The sequence below is a fragment of the Oncorhynchus keta genome, chromosome 8 (genome assembly GCF_023373465.1).
Source record: "Oncorhynchus keta strain PuntledgeMale-10-30-2019 chromosome 8, Oket_V2, whole genome shotgun sequence".
Taxonomy (NCBI): domain Eukaryota; kingdom Metazoa; phylum Chordata; class Actinopteri; order Salmoniformes; family Salmonidae; genus Oncorhynchus; species Oncorhynchus keta.
Window position 1 is genome coordinate 12,665,290 of NC_068428.1, and position 20,225 is coordinate 12,685,514.

At 41.5% G+C, this 20,225-nt stretch overlaps 2 protein-coding genes across 3 annotated transcripts; both read left to right on the forward strand.

Moving 5' to 3' along the window:
- The first annotated feature begins 1,156 nt into the window (after window positions 1-1,156).
- LOC118386794 (4-galactosyl-N-acetylglucosaminide 3-alpha-L-fucosyltransferase 9-like) lies at window positions 1,157-8,173 on the forward strand. Of its 2 annotated transcripts, none has more exons than XM_035774637.2 (2): window positions 1,157-1,254; window positions 2,038-8,173. In XM_035774637.2, exon 2 carries the CDS (start codon window positions 2,045-2,047, stop codon window positions 3,119-3,121), a length of 1,077 nt encoding a protein of 358 aa, XP_035630530.1. In that variant the 5' UTR covers window positions 1,157-1,254; window positions 2,038-2,044; the 3' UTR covers window positions 3,122-8,173. The 2 variants fall into 2 exon arrangements, with proteins under 2 accessions (XP_035630530.1, XP_035630531.1); XM_035774638.2 differs by having other exon boundaries at window positions 1,159-1,254; window positions 2,148-8,173.
- A 164-nt stretch (window positions 8,174-8,337) lies between these two features.
- On the forward strand, window positions 8,338-19,524 carry LOC118386795 (E3 UFM1-protein ligase 1-like). The gene is made up of 19 exons (XM_035774639.2): window positions 8,338-8,616; window positions 9,097-9,242; window positions 9,450-9,478; window positions 9,592-9,689; window positions 9,776-9,890; window positions 10,054-10,184; window positions 10,282-10,340; window positions 10,537-10,683; window positions 10,802-10,977; window positions 11,131-11,310; window positions 11,420-11,546; window positions 11,721-11,843; window positions 13,001-13,121; window positions 13,445-13,611; window positions 13,753-13,883; window positions 14,011-14,091; window positions 15,656-15,741; window positions 15,872-16,052; window positions 16,307-19,524. Exons 1-19 carry the CDS (start codon window positions 8,540-8,542, stop codon window positions 16,514-16,516), a joined length of 2,385 nt encoding a protein of 794 aa, XP_035630532.1. The 5' UTR covers window positions 8,338-8,539; the 3' UTR covers window positions 16,517-19,524.
- Window positions 19,525-20,225: the final 701 nt, after the last annotated feature.

A 20,225-nucleotide genomic window follows, 5' to 3' on the forward strand; every position in this document is an offset into this window, starting at 1 on the left:
ACACCCAAGTTAAAAGTATGCAATGACACACAAGCTGAAATAAATCAACAAGTGTGAATTCACTTCAGTTGAAACATATGAATAGAGCCTCTGAGTAGAGGTGTCATAATACCTTGTGGTCAAACAGGGAAATGGTTCCAATCGTTTTTCCACCATTCATTTTTCCCCATAGGGGATTTTAGAAACACTTAAAATAAGGGCTGTGTTTCCTGTAGGCTTGGAATGCTGATTAACATCAAAGTAGACATTATGCAAGACTACACATCTCTGCGAGTTCCTAGCAGGCAGCTTTGCTGAAAGAGATTGTTACTTTTGCCTCCATTCGGGCAGTCTTGTCCAGATTGTGATGGCATTTGTAGTTCTTTATGATAGCCACATTAGTAGCTAATTAGCGTTTCAGTTGTTGGGGGTGAATACAGGCAACTATATTAATTAAAGTCACCTTGTCTGAGAGAGATTTACACATCAAAAGTCACAGCAGGGAAGCCTACACAAAACACAGCCCTTATTTTAAGTGGGAAAAATGTATTGTGGGAAAAAAATGATTGGAACCATTCCCTTGTTTGACCTCTAGGTTTTATCGGTATTAAGACTCATACTGTGGTATTCTATTGGTAAGATGAATTAGGCCTGTGAAGTCGTGTCCCTCCATTTCGCCACACTGACTAATTGTTCATTTTAGGCCTAGGCTACTCTTGCTAACCTATGACTATGCCATCACTAATCGCTTGAAACATTAAGCCTATGCTTTAGTTAAATGTAACTGAACAAACGCCAGGGTCTTGTAACCATATAGGAAATTAGAGGAATTTCTCTTTATTGTATTTTGGGGGATAACTGCCAACTTTCTTTCTACTCACCACCAGTGTGGTTTATATAAGGCCTACATGAGCCATGCCAGTCAACATGTTGTTTCTCCTGACCTGGATGAACCAGATAGATACCCAAATTAAAAGCGAATTCACTTCAGTTGATAAATGTATTAATGTAAATGAATGAAGAAGGCTAATAATAGGCCTGTGCTTAGGCTGGGGCCTAATTTTCTGCACACAATTGTAGATCACTCATGATGTTGACCTATGACTATGTCATTTCCGGCAGCCTAATCAAGTCATTTATTTAGAAATGTTTGTCTGTTTCGACAACCTGGCCCTGTTCTGCTCAACCGCATTGTGATCTGACTCGTGGGCGTGGCTCAAGTTCACAGCTCACAGGTTTCGCATCTCGGGTCATTTGTTTTCTTCCGTTTCGAGGGTAGGTAGCACCTATTTTCCTTGTTTATTATAAACGCTCATGTTTATGCAAGTTGTCTTTGTGTAGTTTAATGCGTTAATTGTTGGCCATTGATGTTAATTGAGCAATCGCTTTGTAGCCCATTTGCACTGTTCATCGACATTTTGAAAGTATATACCTGTTTTAGGTTTGTGCCAGGTGAAGGCAGGTCCTACAGTATGATGTTAATATTGTTATTGGTCATGTCTAGCCTATTTTCTAAAGCAAAACTTAACGTCTGCATATAGGTGGAGTTGCATGCCCTCCTTTTTCTACTCACAAGACCACTAGGCTAGGTTACATGGCATTGTTTTATTTTTTATGTATTATTTATCTAAAACAGCATTCCCAGCATATACATGTGTACAATAGTGTACATCTATTAAATGCACCCGTCCTTTCTTCAAAGCATGGGCATAGGATGCTGAAGCTACTGTATAAATAGAGTCTCATTCTAATAGGCTACTGACGGGTGAAACCTTCAGGCTACTTATTTCAGAATCGTAGGCTATTTATTGATTGTGATCTTGCATAAGTAAGCTAAAATATGTAAACCTGTTTCTATGTTGGACATCTGTGATTAAAATAGTGTCATGTTTTTGTGATATAAAAGGCTAGAAGATAAACAATCCATATCACCTGAGAAAATATATGCACTGAACCCAACCAGAACATTACTCCATTGTTTGTTTCATTATTGAAACAGGTCATCGACATTGTTTTGAAACAAACTAATGACACTATATATATATTTTGTTTTTACAGGACAAAAATGGCAACTGCAACTCTTAACGGCTTACTGCGCCTACTTGTGACTGCAATCATTGCAATAGGCTGTTTTGTGACTGTTTTCCTCATGTATTTTAAACCGTCAGGTAACTGGCTTGCAAAGCCATTTGAATCATCAACACGACCAATTCAGAAGGAAGAAGAAGAAAATAAGGCTCATAATAAGACTATAGTTTTATTATGGATGTGGCCTTTTGGTCAGTCCTATGATCTAGACACTTGCAGGACCCTGTTCAATATTGAAGGCTGTTTTTTAACAGCTGACCGAGACCTATACAATAAGTCAAGTGGAGTCATCATTCACCATCGAGACATAAAAAGTGATTTATCAAATCTACCACCATTGCAGCGCCCACCATTCCAAAAGTGGGTGTGGATGAATCTAGAGTCCCCGTCACATACTTCTAAAAACCCAGGTCTTGGAAATATTTTCAATTTGACTTTGAATTATAGGCAAGACGCAGATATTGAAGTGCCTTATGGGTCAGTTGTATTCAGCCAAAAGGAGGGGGAAGCTTTCGTATTGCCAATTAAAACTAAATTGGTCTGCTGGATTGTGAGTAACTGGAACCCTGACCATGCCAGAGCGAGGTACTTCAACGAATTGCACAAACACATCAAGATACACACCTATGGAAAAGCCTTTGGAGAATACGTCAATGATCAAGACTTCCTGGACACAATATCCAGTTGTAAATTCTATCTTTCGTTTGAGAACTCGATTCACAAAGATTACATCACTGAAAAGCTGTACAACCCACTAGCTGCTGGATCTGTGCCAATTGCTCTTGGGCCACCTAGGCAGAACTATGAGAACTTTGTGCCTGGAGATGCCTTCATACATGTGGATGATTTCCTCTCTCCCAAAGAACTGGCTAACCAACTCACACTGTTACATACAAATGAACAAATGTATCTGCGGTATTTTGAGTGGCGCAGACATTTCAATGTCAAGAGGTCACATTTCTGGGCTGAACACACATGTCATGCATGCGATTACATTAAAAGACACAATGAATATAAAGTTTGTAATAACCTTGACACTTGGTTTTGGGGTTGACGGCTCATTTGCTTCTGCAATGTTGTGGTTCGATGTTATGGTATCTCACGAAACGTATACAAAAGCTGAAGAACATACGCACATCCAGGTACTTTCTGCAGGTGTGGAAGTTGTAGGCCAACTCATGGAAAACAGAAAGGAAAACAGAAAGGAAAACGCTGTGCACTGTTGCTCATGCTCCTAGGTGATTTTATAACGTTTTGACCTGAGGGTCTTCATCAGTCAGGATTCCTTTCTGTATCTCATGAAACATAGCCTGGTCTCGTGTGTGTGATAACCAGGACACATCCTTTTGGAATGTGTTAAGCAGGGGCTGTGCACAGACATTTGAGGGGCAGCTGCTCAAAATGACCCCCCCCCCACATGCCCCATTCAACCAGTTAGCAAGTCGTACGTTTCAGAGTTTCCTAGTTTCCCGAATATCACATGAACGCGGTGGTTAGCTAAAATCGACTACCTCTGTTGCTGCTGCTGACACACATGTGCAACTCCCAACTAAAGAAAGGATGAAGTTGGGTCGTAAGATGCTTGCCGAGGTAGCCAGGCTCCTTGCTCCGGCCAAACGCTACGCCACTCCCACGGACATTAGTTTCTTCTCCGCGTTGAGTCTGGATCTGAGTACTTCCCCACCGATTTCTAGAACGCAAACACATTCTAACTGTTCTGATTGGTCCCAGAAACTGATTGGTTGGGCCAGAACATTTAGATGCAGCATTTAGAAAATTCGTTATTGGCTTTGTTACTCTGATTGATTAGAAATGATCCAATCGCTGATGACTTTGTTTTGAACAACACCCCTCATCACCACAAACGACTTCAATAGAGAGCAATAGTAATGGTGTCTTTTTGTAGGCACTTACTCCGCCATGGTTCATTGGACAAAGCCTATGGGAAAATAAGGTCTGTGTTAAACACACACAAATCAGAGTCACAAAAATCTACTTTGAAACAAAAGTATAAACCTCCCACACATGGTTATGGGCTTTAAAAAAAAGCAGGCACCTACCATGTCAGATATAGAGTTGAAATATATTATATTTCGAGTTTGCATCCCAATATTATACTTTATATACATGACAGAACTGAAATATAACAAAAACCGTTTGACATAGAAACACTGGATTTGCTGAGTAAAAAAAAAAAGTTTACTAATAATGAAAAATATATATAACATTCCACCCATGAGGACATTGCGGGGCGATTTGGTCAATTGACTGCAGGAAAGGGATTTAATCATATGTAATTTTTTAAAGGACATAAAGGCTTCGTAATTCATAAAGATCATATTAACTGACTGATATTATCTCATAGAACAAAATGTATAAGATCTTCAGAGTTCCAAGTTGTCTTGGAAGTATGGAAGTCCAGAGAGGAAATATGAATAAAACATTTTTTTAAATACCTCAGTTAACCCACTGTTCCCAGGCCGTCATTGAAAATAAGAATGTGTTCTTAACTGACTTGCCTGGTTAAATAAAGGTAAAATAAAAAATAAAAAAATTAATGTCAAGATCATGACTTATTTATCTCATGATCACTACACAACAAAAGTTTTGTTGCGAACACGACATAACAAAAGTACCACACATAAGCCAATCATTCGTTCAGATGCACGATAAACCACTCATCAAGGAGCCCTGTGGCTGCATTGATCGCAATGCGCTTGTGGGGTCCTGAACATGCCTGACAGGCAGCACTGTCTTCCAGGCTGCGTTTCGCCCCCAAGACCACAGCCAATCGCGTGCAAGGAATGCAAGTTAACTTGGCTAGAATTGTGAGCTAGCTGATTAGCTAGGCAGTCTAGCGTGTTATCTATGCTGCATAACTGATGTGTAGAATTATAAGGGACACTTTTGTTTGACCTTTATTTAACTAGGCCAGTCAGTTGAGAACAAATGCTTATTTACAATGACGGCCTACCCCGACCAAACCCTAACGAAGCTGGGCCAGTTCTGCGCCGCCCTATGGGACTCTCAATCACAGCCGGTTGTGATACAGCCTGGATTCGAACAAGGGTGTCTGTAGTGATGCCTCTAGCACTAAGATGCCGTGCCTTAGATCGGTGTGCCTCTCGGGGCCCCAAAAATGTTTTGTGGATAATATTTACATTTGCAGTGGGTGAGCTCCATTCCAGACAGGCTGATCAGATTCCATTTCATCCTCACAACTCATAATCAGGATGCTGCCGTGTAATGCTGTTTCATAGTTAATGCTCCTTGCAGGCAGATTAGTTATCAACTTTATAGACTGATGCATATAATCCAGAGTGGGTAAACTCTAGTTTTAGCAGGAAGATCATACTCAATAGCAGCCGCAGGCTGATGAATCAGGATTCTTCTGCCTTGTGGGCTGCTTCATTTGTAAGACTTTTTGTTATGTAGTGATCATGAGATAATTAAATTGTGAACTCCCAAATATGTTTTATTTATTCATATGTCCTCTCTGGGTGGTCGTATGAAATCACCAATCGAGCAGCGGAAGAATTCAGTTTATTTAGTCTCTGCTGCTCATCTGTCTTTCTGCCTCTCTCAGCTGCGCATATCAACCAAGACAGACCGAATATTGATGATGATGTAAATCAAGTGTTAATCAAATGATAGCTGCAGCTGCTGTAGCAGCACTGTTGATATTATATTTTAAATAGGTCGTTTATTCCTACACACACTCACGCATCTCAAGACATGCGTGTTTGAATACCGGGCGCGCGCAATCTCGGTGGGCAGTCCGCGGAATAGCCGCAATCTATCGTGTGCGAGCTGCAGAGTAGACCAACATGCGCAACCATAGACTAAAAATGAGGGTGCAACCAACCGATGGGGTGGGGGTGGCGAGTTTGACGACGTGACGTGGGTTCAGAACAACAACGAACAAATATATTATACCACCACCCAAAAAGGCACTTGCCGAGTGGAAGGTCAAAGGGTGCTCAGTCACAGGTAGATCTCTATCTGTTTTTCAGCATCATTTCCATCCTTGTAATCTCTTCTGTACACTTTTCGAAAAAAAAAATCCAAAAGGGTTATTCAGCTGTTCCTGTAGGAGAACCCTTTTTGGTTCCAGGTAGAACCCTTTGTGGAAAGGGAACCCAAAAGAGTTATACCTGCAACCAAAAGGGTTCTATCTGGAATCAAAAATAGTTCCTCAAAAGATTCTCCTATGGGGACAGCTGTAGAACCCTTTAATTGTAGATAGCTTTTTTTCAGTGGTGTAAAGTACTTAATTAAAAATACTTTAAATTACTACGTGAGTAATTTTTTAATGCATCTTTACTATTTATATTTTTGACTCATTTTACTTCACTACATTCCTAAAGAAAATGATGTACTTTTTACTCCATACATTTTCCCTGACACCCACAAGTAATTATAACATTTTGAATGCTTAGCAGGACAGAACATTGTCCAAATCGCACACGTAACAAGAGAACATCCCTACTGCTTCTGATCTGGCGGACTCACGAAACACATGCTTTGTTTGTAAATTATGTCTGAGAGTTGAAGTGTGACCCTGGCTATCTTTGGAATTTGTCATTATTTTTACTTTTGATACTTAAGTACATTTTAGCAACTACATTTACTTTTGATACTTAAGTATATTTAAAGCCAAATACTATTAGACTTTTACTCAGGTAGTATTTTGCTGGATGATTTTCACTTTGACTTGAGTCATTTTCTATAAATGTATCTTTACTTTTACTCAAGTAGGAGAATTGAGTACTTTTTCCACCATGCATTTTTTTTCTAATAGTGTAGGCTACACCATTGCATAGAAGTAATTCATTTAGTCTTTCAATAAGCCAATTTGTTTCATAGGCTGGTTTCCAGTGAGCAATTTACAACAATGGATAATCAAATTTGTAGAAAGCTTTTGTAGAAAGCTTGCATTTGCTGGACTTTCTGACGGGCCAGGTGGTGAAGTTAGGAAACAACATCTCCACCCCGCTGTTCCTCAACATTGGGGCCCCACAAGGGTGCGTTCTCAGCCCTCTCCTGTACTCCCTGTTCACCCACGACTGCGTGGCCATTCACGCTTCCAACTCAATCATCAAGTTTGCAGACGACACTACAGTGGTAGGCCTGATTTACCAACAACGATGAGACCGCTTACAGGGAGGAGGTGAGGGCCCTCGTAGTGTGGTGTAAGGAAAACAACCTCTCACTCAATGTCAACAAAACAAATAAGATGATCGTGGACTTCAGGAAACAGCAGAGGGAGCACCCCCCCATCCACATTGACGGGACAGTAGTGGAGAAGGTGGAACGTTTTATGTTCCTCGGCGTAAACATCACAGACAAACTGAAATGGTCCACCTTCAACCGCAAGGCTCTCCAGAGGGTCTGCACAATGCATCACCTGGGACAAACTACCTGCCCTCCAGGACACCTACAGCACCCAATGTCACAGGAAGGCCAAAAAGATCATCAAAGACAACAACCACCCGAGCCACTGCATTTTCACCCCGCTATCATCCAGAAGGCGAGGTCACTACAGGTGCATCAAAGCTGGGACCGAGAGACTGAAAAACAGCTTGTATCAAGGCCATCAGACTGTTAAACAGCCATCACTAACATAGAGAGGCCGCTGCCAACATACAGACTCAAATCTCTGGGCACTTAAATAATGGACTTAATAAAGGTATCACTAGTCACTTTAAATAACTACACTTTAATAATGTTTACATATCCTGTGTTACTCATCTCATATGTGTATACTTTATTCCTAGTGGTAAGAGCGTTGGACTCGTAACCGGAAGGTTTCAAGTTCAAATCCCAGAGCTGACAAGGTACAAATCTGTCGTTCTGCCCCTGAACAGGCAGTTAACCCACTGTGTGTATATAAGGTAGTTGTGAATTTGTTAGATTACTTGTTAGATATTACTGCATAGTCGGAGCTAGAAGCACAAGCATTTCGCTACACTCGCATTAACATCTGCTAACCATGTGTATGTGACCAATAAAATTTGATTTGATTTCCCGCTCTCAAGCAGTTTTTATGAAATTAGGTTATTTTGATAATAAATGTGTGTGAATCAGTGAAATTCACAAACTAGAATTGTGTTTTTGTGTGACTCTATAATGTGTGTTTGATGTTTTCCCAAAGATGTGTTGTGCAGCTGTCAGATGATGATGCTACTGAATTGAATTCCGTGACGTCACGAGCAAGGAAGGAGGAGGTGTGGCGGGAAAAAGGGGTGGAATAAATGGTGGTGTTTTTTGGACTCCCATGCTTTCCGTACTACGTTATGGTTATGTTGACGTGTGGCTTTTGTGGCTCACTAGCCTGCTAGCTGTACTTTGTACAACATGGTTTAGCTCGTAGTGGCAATATAACATTAGTCAAAGAGCTGAAGTTTACCTCCATGCAAAGCTGTACTAAAACGGTTATAACTTCGAACAGTTTGAGAAGCCAACAAATACGATGGCAGCTGCCTGGGAAGAAATCCGACGTCTGGCAGCGGATTTTCAGAGAGCACAGTTTGCTGACACAGTGCAGAGGTAATGCCAGCTGGCTAGTGCCAAATAGCTATCTATAACCACAGTCCTAGCAATTTGGCTAGCTAAATCCATTGTTGACTAGTTAAATCGCTAAGCACAACAATGCGTATTGACTGCTAACTTATTAACGTGAAACTAGCAAATTAACTGCTTTAGCTAGCTAAGGATTAGGATCTAACGTTAGCTACGGTGGGCTGAACTGCTGGCTGAACCAACTTAGACAGGACAGCTTGACTAGTCGCTAGCTATCTGTGCCAGAAAGGGGGCTTCCTGCAGCAGTGTTTTTTTAGCTGGACTAATCTTGTATTACCACAGTTTCCAAACCATAACATAACCTGGGCCTTTGGGAAACTGCTGCTAGCGCCATTGATACGCTGTATCAGGGGACCCAAATGCCTTTTAAATTGGTAGAATTAGATATAGAACTGATTTCTAGGGTCTCTGTGTGTAAATGCCTTTTCTACTGGAAATCCTTCCCAGGTTGTCAGAGAGAAACTGCATTGAAATCGTTGCCAAGCTGGTTGCAGAGAAGAAGTTGGATGTGGTACACACACTTGATGGCAAGGAGTACATCACCCCATCCCAGATCAGTAGGGAGATACGGGATGAGCTCTACATCCATGGAGGTCAGTTGGCTCCTAGAGTCCACCTTCTGATTCCAATGCCTCAGTCTTCAAACAAGTGTTGCACTCATTCATCTCAGGTCATGGCTGCATAGATGTTCAAGGGTTATCATACACTTGCTTGCATTAATTGACATGGACAAAAATGTATGGAAAATATGGTGATATGTGTTTTTTAATTTTTTTATCTTGTGTTTTTGCTTTCCAAAGGTCGGGTCAACATTGTGGACCTACAAAAGGTGTGCATTACTACTGATTCCTTCTGCTAGTGTGCAGCACTGTCGTTGTTTTATTTCACTTACCATATTGTCTAAAGACACTTTTTTTATATAATTATTTTTTTTGTATACAGATTATCAATGTTGATTGGGTTCATGTTGAGGCCAGAGCAAATGACATTGTAAGATCTGATAAAAGTGTTCAGCTGGTGCTGGGGCAGCTTATCGACGAGTAAGTAGGACTTTCTCCACATGATGTGTTTTTCATTGTTGTACTGTCAACTACTCGGGTAACAGATTTGTTCTGATTTCTTCTAGAAACTACCTGAATCGTGTGTCTGAGGAGGTGAACGATAAACTACAAGAAGCTGGCTTGGTGAACATCCCAGAACTATGTAAAAACTATGACCTTCCGGGGGATTTTCTGACTGAGGTGAGTAAATGAGCCACCTCTGTATCTTTACCAATACCGTCCTCAAACTATGTGAAATTAATAATGTATCCTTTCAGTAGTGTATCTGTGCTTGGGCTTTCAGCTTGAGGTGCATTTGTGGCCCTGTACATAGCTATTATCTGTTAACCACTTTGTATCCTAGGAGCTTTCGAAGCGCCTTGGGAAAGTCATCCAAGGCCAGATGGATGAGTACAACAGGGGAGTCTTATTCACCCCTGCGTTCGTGTCTCGCCACAGAGCTCGCATCCGTGGGCTTTTTAGTGCAGTGACTCGGTAGGTTTAATCCAAATCCTTTCTTCCCTTGCTTTTAATCCAATACTGTCTTCCCTCCCTGCTCCTAATAATGAATGAATTTGATCTCCTTGTGTAGGCCAACACCAGTCAGTAACGTGATTGGCGTCTATGGTTTTCAGGAACATCTTCTCTACTGTAAGTAGCTATTCTTTCTGTTGTGTTAAAATTCAAACCCCGCTGTTAGAATATTGTCAGCACTATACAATATGTATAATGGTTTGTACTGTATATGAACACGCAGATCAACCAATGTTTGGAGTAGGCCTAATCAAACATGCACTTATGTCACGCTGTCGTTCAACTAACTTCATCTTGGTCCGTTGTCACCCAGCTGTTTTGGAGGAGCTGGTGAATACTGGCCGTCTGAAAGGCACTGTGGTGGGGGGCCGGCAGGACAAGGCTGTGTACATCCCTGACATCTACTCCAAAACACAGAACACCTGGGTGGACTCCTTCCTCAAGCAGAACGGATACTTAGGTCCTCTAACTTACTAAGATTATTGATTGCAATATTTATTTTTTGTCATTTCTGTACTGTAGGTCTGCCTAAAATGTGAATTGTACCCTAAAACATTCCCTCTGTTCCCGCCACGCAGAGTTTGATGCCTTGATCAGACTTGGCATCCCTGACCCAGTGAGCTATATCAGGAAACGTTTCAAGTCCAGCAAGCTGCTGTTCCTCAGGGCGGCCTGTGTTGGCCAGGCCCTAGTAGAACAGGTAGAGGCCTCCGTGGAGGAGGCTGTCAACTCTGCCACATGGACAGATGTGCAGGTCCATACAAACCTTCCTGTACTTCATTTTCTGCCAAAGCACCAATTAATATATTGCAAAATGGTCTTTGCTTTAATATAATAATCTTCACTTGAGTTACTCAGCCCTGCTCACTTTAAGTATCCGATGTGCTCTCCCATTTTTGACATGTAGCCCATTCTGCCCAGCTGTCTGTCCATGGAGGACGTTGGCATTATAATCAACGAGGCCATGAGAAAGACAAACGTGCAGTCAACTGCCAGGATCCTGGGCGACACTGTGGTGGTCAGCGAGAAGTTCATCAGCAACTGTCTCTCTCTCTTTGATGAGGCCATGCAGCATAAAGCCCTTAAGGTAAAACACACCTGTCATGAAGTTGCCTGATGGGCCAAAACTGGGATTGTCTTTTGATAAGGACATAGCTGTGTCTCCTCTCCTTCAATTCAATGCTGTTCCCTTTCAGGAAGTCAAGAACAACCCTGTTTTCCTGATAACGGAAGATGATCTCAAGCAAGGCTATATGATGACAGAAAACACAGCACCTTCCAAAAAGGAAAAAAGGGAGGCGGAGAGGAGGAAAAAGACTACAGGTAGTACAGGCCAGGCCTCTTTGTAATCCCTAAAATGTCTGTTAGGTTATCAACTAGACAGGCTGAAAAGAGTTTACAGCCCAAGTATTTCCTGCCGGGTGGTTTGAGATTTGATCCCTGTTTAAGTTCCCTGTTATTATTTCATTGGTTGACTGTTCTTGTTTTGTTTCCTAGAGGGCAGTGGCTGTAAAGGAGGTGGTGGAGGATGCAATGCCAGAGAGGTCAGGATACGCAAAACCAAGAAGAAGGGCAGGAGGGACGACGACAGTGACGAGGAGGCGGCAGTCACCCCACAAAGTATTTGTAGTGGCTAAGGTTCCTTGAGTTAAAAAGAAGGCCGCTTCCTTAGACTCCAAATACAGACTTTATTTTTGCGTTTCCATAGATGATACTTGACGGTTCTTGATTGCAGATGTATTTATTACTCACAATGAGATTGATCAATAGGCAGTGCATTTAATACTTGCCACGAAGCCTCTCTCCACTGCGATCCAAGCTCTGCATTCTGTTCAACAAAGTTTCGATTCAATGCAGCGCAAACATTTTCAGATGAATGTTCTTACGTTGTGTTGTCCATATTTACATTTCAATACCTTCCTGTATCTAGAAAGTATTTTACTCATGTGGTGGCGACGGTTCCTAAAGTTCAAAAAGCCCACTTCCTTACACGCCAAATACAGACTTGGTTATTCTCGTATCCATAGATGATACTAAAGAGTTCTTGATTGCAGTTAAATTATATTTATTACTCACAATGACATTGTCCAGAGTTGCCACACAGATTCCAATTATGCCTATATTTGTTTCCATTATGGCATCTGTGAGGGCACGGGCAGCGCCTTTTTGAGGCAATCTCCATCTTCACGATTGGCTGATCCCTCCTGATGGCCCGGTTGGACATGACTCCAATAGGGTCATCAGGAGTCCCACCCAGTTGACTACATGAAAATGGTGGGAGCGCTCAATGCACATGCTAAAATGGCCTTTTGGCCACTAGTCCTCTGTCATTCTCTATGGGGCTGCACACCTGTCCTAATTATTGTTCCTGATGCCATCTTTCCCCACAACCCCTTTATATGCTTTTCTACAGGGAAACCCACAATAGGACACTAGGTGTCATAACAAAAAGGGAGTTTCCCATGACAAGCATTTCTATTAAATTACAAATCAACCAAATATCTTCTAATACATTTTCTTTGCACATACAAAATGGCTCTAACAGTATGACTACGGTCATTATGTAGCCTCTTCCATACTGAATTCACTATGTAGCACAGTAAAACCTTATTTCAATGAATGTACACTTACATTGTTTGTTCGGTGAGGCAGTTCTACGTAGCAACGCGTTACCGGTTGTGTTGGAAGAGATGGCTCCCCTGGGTGCCTAAGTCTATTAGCGTAAGACAAAGGTAACCCCATGAGACCAATTATATTTTCTTTTTACTCTTTTGCAGATCGTAACAAACCGACTGAAGTCCCCTTCATGTCCCTGGAGGAAATCGCAGCTGTCCTAGAAGGGCAAGTGTGCGACTGCCCTGAAGAAATCCTCTCCGAGTTGGCAGAACATTTAGTAAGGTAAGGGTCCCAGTCAAAATCACTTTAGAGCACAATGGATTTACCCCCACGCTCCACAGACAAAAGGAACATTGTGTATCAATGGCAGCAGGTAGCCTAGTGGTTAGAGCGTTGGGCCGTAACCAAAAGGTTGCTAGATCGAATCCCCGAGCTGACAATGTAAAAAATCTGTCCTTCTGCTCCTGAACAAGGCAGTTAACTCACTGTTCCCCGTAAGGCCGTCATTGTAAATAATAATTTGTTCTTAAATGACTTGCCTAGTTAAATGATGTTAAAAAAATAATAATACATTTTTCAACATGTAAGAGTCTTACTCTCTGCAGGCCTTTGACAAAAACCTACCAGGAGGTGGTTCGGACTGTGTTCATGTCCTCCACTGTCTCCACGACCGGGGTGACCAAGAAGAGAAGTGTGAAAGACTTCCAGGAGGAGCTCTCCAACCTGTACAACAACATCAGACTTTTTGAGAAAGGGACTAAGCTCTTCTCTGGTAAACTGCTTTATTTGACCCCCCACAGAAGTAGAGGTCGTCCTCACCACCAACACATTAAACATAAAACCTATCATCCACATTAAACATAAAACATATCATCCCAGAATGAACATCAACTGAGATATTTGACCCCCGCAGATGAGACTCAGGTCCTCATTGCCAAGCACGTCCTGAAGACTGTGTGCACAGACGTCACCAACATCCTGGTGAATTTCATGGCGGCTGAATTGATGATGTCAGCAGAGAATCCCAGCTCTATCACCAACGAAGTTAGTTCTCGTCTCAGCCTTCTCATTCCGTACCTGCTCATTCCTGTTAGTTTGGGTTGTGTTATTCAGTTAGGCTTTGTGAATGTGTACTGTACATTCCCATAAATCACTGTATCTCTCTCTTTAGGTGAGAGTGAAGATATTAGGGAAATTACCAGAGGAAACCAAAGGACCTCTTATGAAGGTGCACAACAGTCTCAATGGAAAGGTCAGTTACAGTTGAATTCGGAAGTTTACATACACTTAGGTTGGAGTCATTAACTAGTTTTTCAACCACTCCACACATTTCTTGTTAACAAACTATAGTTTTGGCAAGTTGGTTAGGACAAGTAATTTTTCCAACAATTGTTTATAGACAGATTATTGTCATGGCTTTAGAAGCTTCTGATTGACATCATTTTAGTCAATTGGATGTATTTCAAGGCCTACCTTCAAACTCAGTGCCTCTTTGCTTGACATCATGGGAAAATCAAAAGACCTACCTCAGAAAAAAAATTGTAGACCACAAGTCTGGTTCATCCTTGGGAGCAATTTCCAAATGCCTGAAGGTACCACATTCATCTGTACAAACAATAGTACACAAGTATAAACACCATGGGACCACGCAGCCGTCATACCGCTCAGGAAGGAGACTCGTTCTGTCTCCTAGAGATGAACGTACTTTGGTGCGAAAAGTGCAAATTGATCCCAGAACAACAGCAAAGGACCCTGTGAAGATGCTGGAGGAAACCGGTACAAAAGTATCTATATCCACAGTAAAACGGGTCCTATATCGTCATTAACTGAAAGGCCGCTCAGCAAGGAAGAAGCCTCTGCTCCAAAACCGCCATTAAAAAGCCAGACTACGGTTTGCAACTGCACATGGGTGGTCTGATGAAACAAAAATACAACTGTTTGGCAATAATGACCATCGTTATGTTTGGAGGGAAAAGGGGAAGGCTTGCAAGCCGGAGAACACCATCCCAACCGTGAAGCACGGGGGTAGCAGCATCTTGTTGTCGGGGTGCTTTGCTGCAGGAGAGACTGGTGCACTTCACAAAATAGAATCATGAGGTAGGAAAACTACGTGGATATATTGAAGCAACGTCTCAAGACATCAGTCAGGAAGTTAAAGCTTGGTCGCAAATGGGTCTTCCAAATGGACAATGACCCCAAGCATACTTCCAAAGTTGTGGCAAAATGGCTTAAGGACAACAGAGTCAAGGTATAGGAGTGGCCATCACAAAGCCCTGACCTCAATCCCATAGAAAATTTGTGGGCAGAACTGAAAAGGTGTGTGTGAGCAAGGAGGCCTACAAACCTGACTCAGTTACACCAGCTCTGTCAGGTGGAATGGGCCACAATTCACCCTACTTATTGTGGGAAGCTTGTGGAAGGCTACCTAAAACGTTTGACCAAAGTTAAACAATTTAAAGGCAGTTGTCCCAAATACTAATTGAGTATATATACACTTCTGACCCACTGGGAATGTGATGAAAGAAATAAAAGCTGAAATCATTCTCTCTACTATTATTCTGACATTTCACATTCTTAAAATGAAGTGGTGATCCTAACTGACCTAAAATGGAATTTTTACCAGGATTAAATGTCAGGAATTGTGAAACTGAGTTTTTAAATGTATTTGGCTAAGGTGTATGTAAAATGAACATACAGAAGGTAATAGTTTGAGGTTTACATTATTGCAGATGTTAGTATAAAGCATAAATGTTCGAGATTGTTCTGATTCATGTATGTATGGAAACGTTTTCTAACACTATTGATGTTTTCTTCAGACGATTGAAGATTTTCTAACCAACATAGAAACTGCGGTTGATGTGTGTGGATTCATGCTGAAGAAGGGAGATAAGAAAAGAGAAAGGTAAAAACCAGTATCATCCTGCTTTAGACTTTCCTAAAATGAAGTCCAAGCATTTACTCTGCTGTCGATAAACCTGGACTGGACTGGAGGTGCCACACATTCTTGGCTGACGTGTGTTCTTGTCCACTAGACAGGCCCTGTTCCTGCACCGGCAGGCTCTGATAGAGCAGCTGAAGGACACTGAGGACCCAGCCCTGATTCTCCACCTGACCAGCGTGCTGCTCTTCCAGGCCAGCACCCACTGCATGCTGCACGCCCCCGGACGCTGTGTCCCCCAGATCATAGGCACTCTGGTGGGCCGCATCTCTGAGGTACTGCCTCCCCTCTCTTCCTGGTTCTCATTTATAATATAGCTATATTGCTAGTGTTATTACACTAGAAATAGTTAGTGATGTGTCCTTTTGCCACCTTGTAAGTATTTGGGATATTTTATGTTAGGTCTATGAGACACACACTTTTGTATGGTGGTATTTTGTTCATGCAGCACTCAAGTTTGGACCTGTTACAATTGACAGTTTTACTTCATACTGAAGGTTTTGTATGAGTGTGGTTGTTGTTGTTTCAGGAGCAGCACAGGCTGCTGACAGGCTACCAGGCCCTGGTGGTTAAGCAGTTAGTGAGCCAGAGCCAGGGAAAGAAGCAGGAGCAGGGGGAAGGAGAGAACCCAGAGGCAGGGGATGAGGCAGAGGCCATCCGGAAAGAGCTGGTTTCCCTGACCAGCGAGGTAAAGGATCTGGTCCTCTCTCAGAAGAAGACGTCTGGGACTGAAGAGTGAATAACAACTTTGACTGCTTTGAAGTTGGCAACTGCCAGCTCTCTGATTTTATAAATCGCCTAGCTTCTCAGTATTACACTGAACAAAAAATATAAAACACAACATGTAAAGTGTTGGTGGCATGTTTTGTGAACTGAAATAAAATATCACAGAAATGTTCCAAAGGCACAACACTTATTTAGCTCAAATTTTACACACATTTCTTCTTTGCCAAGATATTATATCCACCTGAGAAGTGTGGCATATCAAGAAGCTGATTAAACAGTATGATCATTATACAGGTGTACTGTGTGTTGGTGACAAAAGGCCACGCAAATATTTTGTCACAATGCCACAGATGTCTCAAGTTTTTAGGGAGCATGCAAGTAGCATGCTGACTGCAGGAATGTCCACCACAGCTGTTGCCAAAGCATTGAATGTTCATTTCTCTACCATAAGCCACCTTCTACATTGTTTGTGAGAATATGGCAACCGGCCTCAACTGCAGACCATGTATGGGAGAGCGGTTTGCTGATGTCACCGTTGTGAACAGAGTGCCCCATGGCGGGGTTATGGTATGGGCAGGCATAAGCTATGGACAACAAACATAATTGCATTTTATCAATGGCTATTTGAATGCACACAGATACCATGGTGAGATACTGAGGCACATTGCCGAGCCACTCACCAGTCGTCATCACCTCGTGTTTCAGCATGACAATGCAGAGCCTCATGTCCCAAGGATCTGTACACAATTCCTGGAAGCTGAAAATGTCAAAATTCTTCCCTGGCCTGCATACTCACCAGACATGTCACCCATTGAGCATGTTTGTGATGCTCTGGATAAATGTGTATGACCCCATGTTCCAGTTCCTTGCCAATATCCGGCTACTTCGCACAGCCTTTGGCGAGGAGTGGGACAACATTCCACAGGCCGCAATCAACAGCCTGATCAACTCTATGCGAAGGAGATGTCGTACTGTTTTTCTGATCCATGCGCCTAGCTTTTTTGTAAGGTATCTGTATTCCCAGTCAAGTGAAATCCATAGATTAGGGCCTAATGAATTTATTTCAATTGACTGATTTTCTTATGAACTGTAACTCAAATTTGAAATTGTTCAATGTTGCGTTTATATTTTTGTTCAGTATATTTGTAAATCAGTCAGTCACAATTTCCCCACAATGCAGATTTGATGTTCTCGAACACGGCCAATGAATGACCAGAAATCTAGAAAAAAATATGAATTAATGATGAAATACTGTGTGGTAGAGTTGTAACTGGTCCTGTTATTGGTGGTAAATTACAAAAGTATTCAGCCCCTTTGGATTTGTTCACATTTTATTGTCGCAAAGGGGGTTTAAAATGGATTTAATGGCAATTTTTTGTCAACAATATACACAAAATATTCTCTATCAAATGTTTTATAGATAATTTAAAATAAAAAATCCAAAAGTGTGTATATGTCTATATAGTCGTATTCAGCCCCTTTTTGTTTAGGCAAGCCTAAATTAGTTCAGGAGTAAAATTTGCCTTGTCAATCCCTTTGTAACTTGTGATTTGTTATGATTTTTGAAGATTTATCCTTCCTCTGTCCCACATAAATACATCTGTAAGGTCCCTCAGTCAGGTATTGAATTTCAAGCACTGATTAAATTACAAAGACCAAGGAGCTTTTCGAAAGCCTCATAAAAATGGCAGTGATTGGTAGATGGGTGACAATAACATTGAATATATCTTTAAGCAAGTTAATAAGTATGCTGTGGGTGACGTATTTAACCACCCAGGCACCAAGATAGCCATTGGTGATTTTAAAACAGCTACAGAGTTCAATGGCTGTGATGGGAGAGAACTGAGGGATCAACAACATTGTAGTGACTACACATTAATATACTAAATGACAGAGGGAAAAGAACACATATAAAAAGTATTCAAAAAAATAATAATTGTATGCAACAAGGCACAAAAGTAATAATACAAAGCCCTATGTGTGGGGCAAATCTGAAACATCACTGACTAACTACCTCATTTTCAAGCATGGTGGTGGCTGTATCATGTTATGGGTATGCTTGACATCGGCCAATACTGGGGAGTTTTTCTGGATAAAAAGAAATGGGATAGGGCTAAGCACAGGCAAAATCCTGAAACCTTTTTCAGTCTGCTTTACACCAGCCACTGTGAGGGGAATTCACCTTTTCAGCAGGACAATAACCGACAAGGCCAAATATATACTGGAGTTGCTTACCAATACGACGGTGAATGTTCTTAAGTGGCCACAAGTTTTGACTTAAATTTGCTTGAAATACTATGGCAAGACTTGAAAATGGCTGTCTAGCCATGATCCCCAGCATCTTGGCAGAGCTAGAAGAATTGTTTAAGGAGTAATAGGCAAATATTGCACAATCCAGGTGTGCAAAGCGCTTAGGAGACTTACCCAGAAAAGAGACACCGATGTAATTGCTGCCAAAGAAAGGCGTTTCTATCATGTATGGTGGACTCAGGGAGCTGAATACTTGTGCAACGACTACATTTTATTTGTATTAATCCTTTTAAAATACATATAATTTGGCTTCCACTTTGACAGAGTATTTTTGTGTAGATTGTTGACCCAAAAGAAATGACAAATCAATTTCTATCCCACTTTGTAACACTATGTGGGGGCTCCGAATAGTTTTGCAAGGTAATTCTGAGGTGGCAACTATCTTTGCTTATTTCACTTCAAAATTCACAAGTAGCTAGATATTTATCCTTAGTAGTCCTAAATCACTGCTTCATCCATGTTACTACTGTGTCTTCAGTATTTTTTTCCCCTTGTAACGAAAGATGCCTAGAACACTGGCACCCTCCATTGGTAACGCACAACACTGGGAACAACTAAACACGAAACTTGTATTATGCATTTACCCCATGACATTCGAAAGCACAATATCATAATCATAACCATTTGTAAGAGGTGAGTACTGAACTGCAAAATAGACTGGAATTATATAAAAGTATTTTCTAAATTAAAACATTTTTTCCCCCCCTTCAATGTACCATGTCAAGAGTGATAAACTGCTTGGATGTTGAGTGGCTTATTCATATTGTCTGGGTTGCATGTCGGATGGAGAAAGAAATTTGCAGCTTTCAAAGGGAATGCCATAGAGGATATGTAACTGGAAGGTAGTAATCAACATTCTATAGCTTGCTGAATGATACATTTAATATAGACTGCTTTAATAGAACAATTTTATTATAAAATGTTTGTTGTGGTTTAAGGAAGGTCCGTGGCTTGGCCGTAGAGCTGTGATGGTCATGTAATTTTGGGTGGTGGTTTTTGGGTCAGCTAAATGACCACGGTCACGTTATTAAAAACAAATGCTCCAGGCTGTATGTTTTGCAGAAAGGGGGCGTTGCTTAGGCAACCAAAGACTTGTTTGCTACAACACCTTGTGTCAGCAATGAGAAAGAGTTCCATCACTTTGTAAATAGTCCAATGCTCAGGAGTTCCGTCTTCAGTCAGCTGTTCGTTCCACACACACACACACACAAAACGGTTATGACGGTTATTTTATTTTCATGACTTGTCATCCGTAATCTGTTACACGACTGTCCGTAGACTGTTAATCGATTATGCAGTAACTGTGCCGGGCTCGACTAGACGCATTTAATTTTCTATCATGCCGTAGTTGTCTGCCCAGTAGTTATTTTAGATGTGTGGAATCAGATTTTCTGTTATGCAGTGTGTCTAAC

Excerpts from the sequence above, each read along its gene's own strand:
- LOC118386794 (XM_035774637.2), top strand. The coding sequence starts at position 2,045 with ATGGCAACTGCAACTCTTAACGGCTTACTGCGCCTACTTGTGACTGCA.
- LOC118386795 (XM_035774639.2), top strand. The coding sequence starts at position 8,540 with ATGGCAGCTGCCTGGGAAGAAATCCGACGTCTGGCAGCGGATTTTCAG. Across the intron at positions 8,617-9,096 it reads TTTGCTGACACAGTGCAGAG|GTTGTCAGAGAGAAACTGCA; the intron begins GTAATGCCAGCT and ends AATCCTTCCCAG. Across the intron at positions 14,092-15,655 it reads ACAACAGTCTCAATGGAAAG|ACGATTGAAGATTTTCTAAC; the intron begins GTCAGTTACAGT and ends TGTTTTCTTCAG.